This window comes from Salvelinus namaycush, chromosome 13, assembly GCF_016432855.1.
Source record: "Salvelinus namaycush isolate Seneca chromosome 13, SaNama_1.0, whole genome shotgun sequence".
NCBI lineage: Eukaryota > Metazoa > Chordata > Actinopteri > Salmoniformes > Salmonidae > Salvelinus > Salvelinus namaycush.
In genome coordinates this window covers 16,446,748-16,452,053 of record NC_052319.1, presented here as the reverse complement: position 1 = coordinate 16,452,053, position 5,306 = coordinate 16,446,748, and the positions used below count along the sequence as shown (strand labels likewise).

The following is a 5,306-nucleotide window of genomic DNA, read 5'->3' as shown; positions in this document are numbered from 1 at the left end:
TGTTAAATAGAGACATTTTGGGAGATCAAGTGACAACATTGAATAGATTCCCATTAGTTCATTGATAGACTGTGACCAACCCTCCTGTCTTCCTCTTCCCTCCCTGATACACACCTTTGAAATGTGAGGGTCTCTCAGGGGAGATGTAGAGACAAACCAGTCCATGTGTTCAGGTCAATAGTTCACCAGGTTTAAAATACATCTCCTGTTGACCACCATCATCTTGGCCAGCTGTTGACATTATCCTCTTACTGTAGATTACATTGACATTCCTATATCACATCATGGAAATAAAAGTAATCAGTCACAATGCATTTTGTATATATTTTAATATTCCAAAAATAATTCAATTTTGGCTTTTTGGTACATACACAGCCCGTTTTTTTGCTATACAGTGTAGTACTCTACTATTTTGTTAGGAAATTAAAAGTGCAAAGTAGTGGACCACGTTGCAGACAATGTTATCCTCAGTCCACCAGCATAGTAAACTTCAACGCTCCAAAGCCTTGTTAACTTCTGCATTAATAAACCCATACAGGGACTGAGGTGTGACTTTCATAATACAGATATCTTGGTTTCAGTTTATTTCTTCTCTCTGAATGAACAGGGTCCATTTCATTGTGACCCACATCCACTTAACGTGCAAAGTAAAACTTGCTGTCCAAAGAAGCATTCCGTCAGAATGTCCATAGTCCATCACAGTATAGGTCTATACTGTATGGGATGCTTCTTCAAAATAACATGTTGAGCTACAGATTTATAGTCCATGGTAAAGCAGCAAATGACGGGCCAGCCCTCATTCATTTATCAATGCTTTTGTTCCTATGATAAAAGTAATATCAAGTTTGTTTAGGTTAACCTTAGTAAATATCTTGCACCAATAGGATCACCCTCTTGCGTGCAAAAGCATCATTCAGCTATAGGATTCACAGCGTCAGCAACTTTTACAACCCAATGAAAGGAAATACAACAATCACAGCAAAGTAAATGTCATTTTAGGGCAACATTGGCATACCCAAACAGCATTTAGATACAGTAATGTTGCGTAGGTTTAGGTTAATGCATGATCCATAGGCTACGACCCATAGGCGGTCGTCATCGTTTCTTCTTTTGCTTTAAAGACTTTCTCCGCTTTACTATCATCTCATATAATTTGTCCATACCCTCGTGGAGTCCCTCGCCAATTATGGCGCAGCAAGGTTGAACGTGGTATGTGGTGGATGGGGTGAGCTCGTGGAGAGCCAGCTGTTTTTCAATGTCCGCGACTGGAAGAGATTTGGGCAGGTCCTGCTTGTTTGCTATCACCAGCAGCGGTGTCCCCTGGTTCTCCGCGAATTTGGTAACTTTATGCAGTTCCGTTTTAGCCTCCTCCAACCGATCAACGTCTACCGAGTCCACCACATAGATGATGCCGTCCGTGCACCGACTGTAGGATTTCCATAGGGGTCGGAGCTTCTCCTGGCCTCCGACGTCCCAGAAGTGACAGCTGATCCCCTTTGCCGTACCATTACTGAGTTTGATTTTCTCAGTGTTGAATCCAATTGTTGGCACCGTGTTTACGAATTCGTTGAATTTCAGACGATAAAGAACAGTCGTTTTGCCAGCCGAATCCAACCCCAGCATCACAATGTGAAGGGATTGGAAAGCAGATATGTTGGAGAAACTGTTGCCCATTTTCAATAGCAGGTGAAAGGAACGTCTAGCTTCTCTACAGAACCTATGTGATGACCTAAAACTGCGTTTCAATGTTCAATGGGCTCGTCGATGAATCCACAACAATGATAGCCTATCAACAAACGTAAAGTCAATGTGTTTACAGGCCCGACGTGCGCTTTGGATGGTTCATCCTCGTTTCCCCCTCAGAAGCTTTGGGGAACAGTGTCCTCCTCTGTAGGACGCAGCGCGGGGTTCATTAGAATTCTTCTCCACACTCCAGTTAACATTCATTTCATTTTGGAACTGTCGAACTCCCCACACAGCTAAAGGACGATCCTGGTGGGTTACAACAAACACACTGCTTGCTGTCTCTCTCTACTGTTTTCTCCGTGAGCACGGCGCACTTGTCTCCCGTCCCCACGTCTCCTCTATAGGCACGTTGGCTGTCCAAAAAACGACCCTCCGTTCCGGGAATGAAGAAAAAGAAAAATTCACCTGCGATTCGGGAATGAGTCCAAATTATCGCGAGAAATGGCTACACTGCGTCCATAAACAAAATGACAATTATTGCAGCTATGAATTTGGGTTGATGTTATGAGCTCTATGGTAGGCTACGTGACGGCACATGCGGTCGGACTACTACCACTGCGGCCGCAGCATACACACTGACGAGGGAGCAGAAAGCAAAACAGCGCAGTAGCCTGCCTACCATAACATACGCTCCACCCATTCGGGCCATGCCAAACAAAGTGCACATTTCTTTTTATTATTGTGGCCACATGCACGTTGCTATGGCAACATGTACGTTGCTATGGTCGTGCTTATCGACATGCATATCGAAATCCATATAGAACGAAATGTATATGCGTAATAAATAGCCTACCCCTTTGCGTATTTCTAATTTGATTCGATTCACCAATAGGCCTGTGGATTAAAGCATACGCCTATGCAGCTGTGCAAGCTATTGATCAATTAGAATGCTATTAGTTAATACATAAGTAGGTGTTTTAATATTGAGAATGAGCAACTTATTGTAGGTATTGGCTACGAATGACTATTTCGGTGTCACTTTATGTGCATAACATTATTATAACGTAAAAACAATTGAACTGGTTCTAGTAATATGCCTAATATCCTAAATACATGCACAATTAAACGATTAACTATAACTGACCTATATTCAGTAGAGAGCATTTGTATAGGCTTAACAATTTCAGAATTCCCTTCTGAGATTATAATGCAACATTTTCATAAGGGTAAAGAGGTTTTTTGAAAGAAGTCAATACACGGAGGACGACGCCACCTTCTGTCGAAGCCCAGAAACAACAGACCGTAAATAAATAGAAGCATGCCTTGCCGCTTAAGCGCATGCGCGCTTGTTGTCTAACGCAAGCGCATGCTATTTTGTGGGGACTGGGGACATTTCAATGACACCTCTATCATGTCATGTTTAAATAGGTTCATAAACAAATCCAGTCATGTGATAAGCCTCCCCTAACCTATATGATAGAATAGGTTTATGTTCAGAAAGGGTAAAGCATTTGCCTTTGTGTTGGTTAAACCTGGTTTACTAATCCAAGCTACTAGAGCATTCGTTTACTAACCATGATACAGGAATTTGAGGTGACATAAATTACAGCAGGGCACTAGCAGGACTGCACCTACCTCATGTGAAAAGCATCCATCCCCTCAGCAACACTCCAAACATGCTGTTCTAGGTTTTGGTTGTCATTCTCAATTCGGCCCCTGAAAAAAACACAGATTATTGAGTGTTATGGGACTGGGTTTACTATTTCAAACCATAGAAATCCAGGTATCCAGACGGTGATTTAGAACTGTGGACAGTGTTGAAAAAGCAAGTGTGAAAGCTGTGTTGTAGATGTAGAGGATGTCCTATATAGGTGTAGTAGGGATACGGTAGCTGCTTTTGGCCTGATTCCACACAATAATAACCCACTTACACACCCATATACATTTGGGTACATAATACATACTGGGTCTGAACCCCTTCCTGTGCAACTGGGTCCTGGACTTCCTGACACGCCAACCCCAAGTGGTGAAGAAAGGGAACAACACCTCTGCCACGCTGATCCTCAACACAGGGCCCCATATAGGTGTGCGTGCTCAGCCCCCTCCTGTACTCCCTGTTCACTCATGACTGCGTGGCACTGGTGGAAAATGTACCCAATTGTCATACTTGAGTAAAATTATAGATACCTTAATACAAAGTTACTCAAGTAAAAGTGAAAGTACCCCAGTAAAATACTACTTGAGTAAAAGTCTGAAAGTATTTTGTTTTGGATATTAATAATCTTGTTTCTCATGGTCTGAGAGTCCTTTAGGTGCCTTTTGGCAAACTCCATGCAGGCTGTCATGTGCATTTTACTGAGGAGAGTCTTCTGTCTGACCACTCTACCATGAACGCCTGATTGGTGGAGTCCTGCAGAGATGGTTGTCCTTCTGGAAGATTCTCCCATCTCCACAGAGGAACTCTGGAGCCATGTCAGAGTGACCATTGAGTTCTTGGTCACCTCCCTGACTAAGGCATTTGTCCCCTGGTTGCTAAGTTTTGTTTGGCGGCCAGATCCAGGAGTCTTGGTAATTCCAAACTTCTTCCATTTAAGAATGATGGAGGCCACTGTGTTTTTGGGGACCTTCAATGCTGCAGACATTTTTTGGTACCATTCCCCAGATCTGTGCCTCGACACAACCCTGTCTCTGAGCTCTACAGACAATTCCTTTGACCTCATGGCTTGGTTTTTGCTCTGACATGCGCTGTCAACTGTGAGACCTTATATAGAGAGGTGTGTGCCTTTCCAAATCATGTCCAATCAATTGAATTTACCACAGGTGGACTCCAATCAAGTTGTATAAACATCTCAAGGATGATCAATGGAAACAGGATGCACCTGAGCTCAATTTCGAGTCTCATAGCAAATGGTCTGAATACTTATGTAAATAAGGTATTTTTCTAGGTTTTATTTTTTATAAATTTGCAAACATTTCAAAAAACCTTTTTCCACTTTGTCATTATGGTTGTATTGTGTGTAGATTGCTGAGGGGACTTAAACAAAAATACATTTTCGAATTAGGCTGTAACGTAACAAAATGTGGAACACGTCAAGGGGTCTGAATACTTTCTGAATGCTCTGTGTATACTGTATTCTCGACATAGCTTATTCTAATGTTTATACTACTGTACAGTGCATTTTACTTACACTGTTTATACACACCGCACATTTATTTATATACAGGATTCTTGACATAGCTCACGCTAATATATCTACTACTGTACATATAATTCCTAGAATATCCTGTGTAAATTCATTCGGTGTAGACGTGTTTTGATTGCATGTGGATTGCTATTACAGTGCTATTTGGCTTGTTAATTGGATTTGTTCCGACATTTCTTGATTTCTTGTTGCTCTTTCTGTTTTTCAATTGATTATTTGTGTACGTGTTTGACATTTTACTGCATTGTTAGGAGTTAGTAACATAAGCATTTCTCTGCACATGCTATGACATCTGTTAACTGGTATACTTGACCAATAAACTTTTATTCGATTTTTCACATTTAGAACTGATAGGCTTAGAATACATGAAACTGTCAAAAACAGTTTGAAAAACATTGGTATCGTCATTCACTCTGA

At 41.5% G+C, this 5,306-nt stretch overlaps 1 protein-coding gene across 1 annotated transcript; it reads right to left on the bottom strand.

Moving 5' to 3' along the window:
- Positions 1-310: 310 nt before the first annotated feature.
- LOC120058289 (ADP-ribosylation factor-like protein 4C) lies at positions 311-2,330 on the bottom strand. Its single transcript, XM_039006838.1, has one exon. The coding sequence runs from the start codon at positions 1,672-1,674 to the stop codon at positions 1,096-1,098; it is 579 nt and encodes a 192-aa protein (XP_038862766.1). The 5' UTR covers positions 1,675-2,330; the 3' UTR covers positions 311-1,095.
- Between the last annotated feature and the right edge of the window lie 2,976 nt (positions 2,331-5,306).

Excerpts from the sequence above, each read along its gene's own strand:
- LOC120058289 (XM_039006838.1), bottom strand. The coding sequence starts at position 1,674 with ATGGGCAACAGTTTCTCCAACATATCTGCTTTCCAATCCCTTCACATT.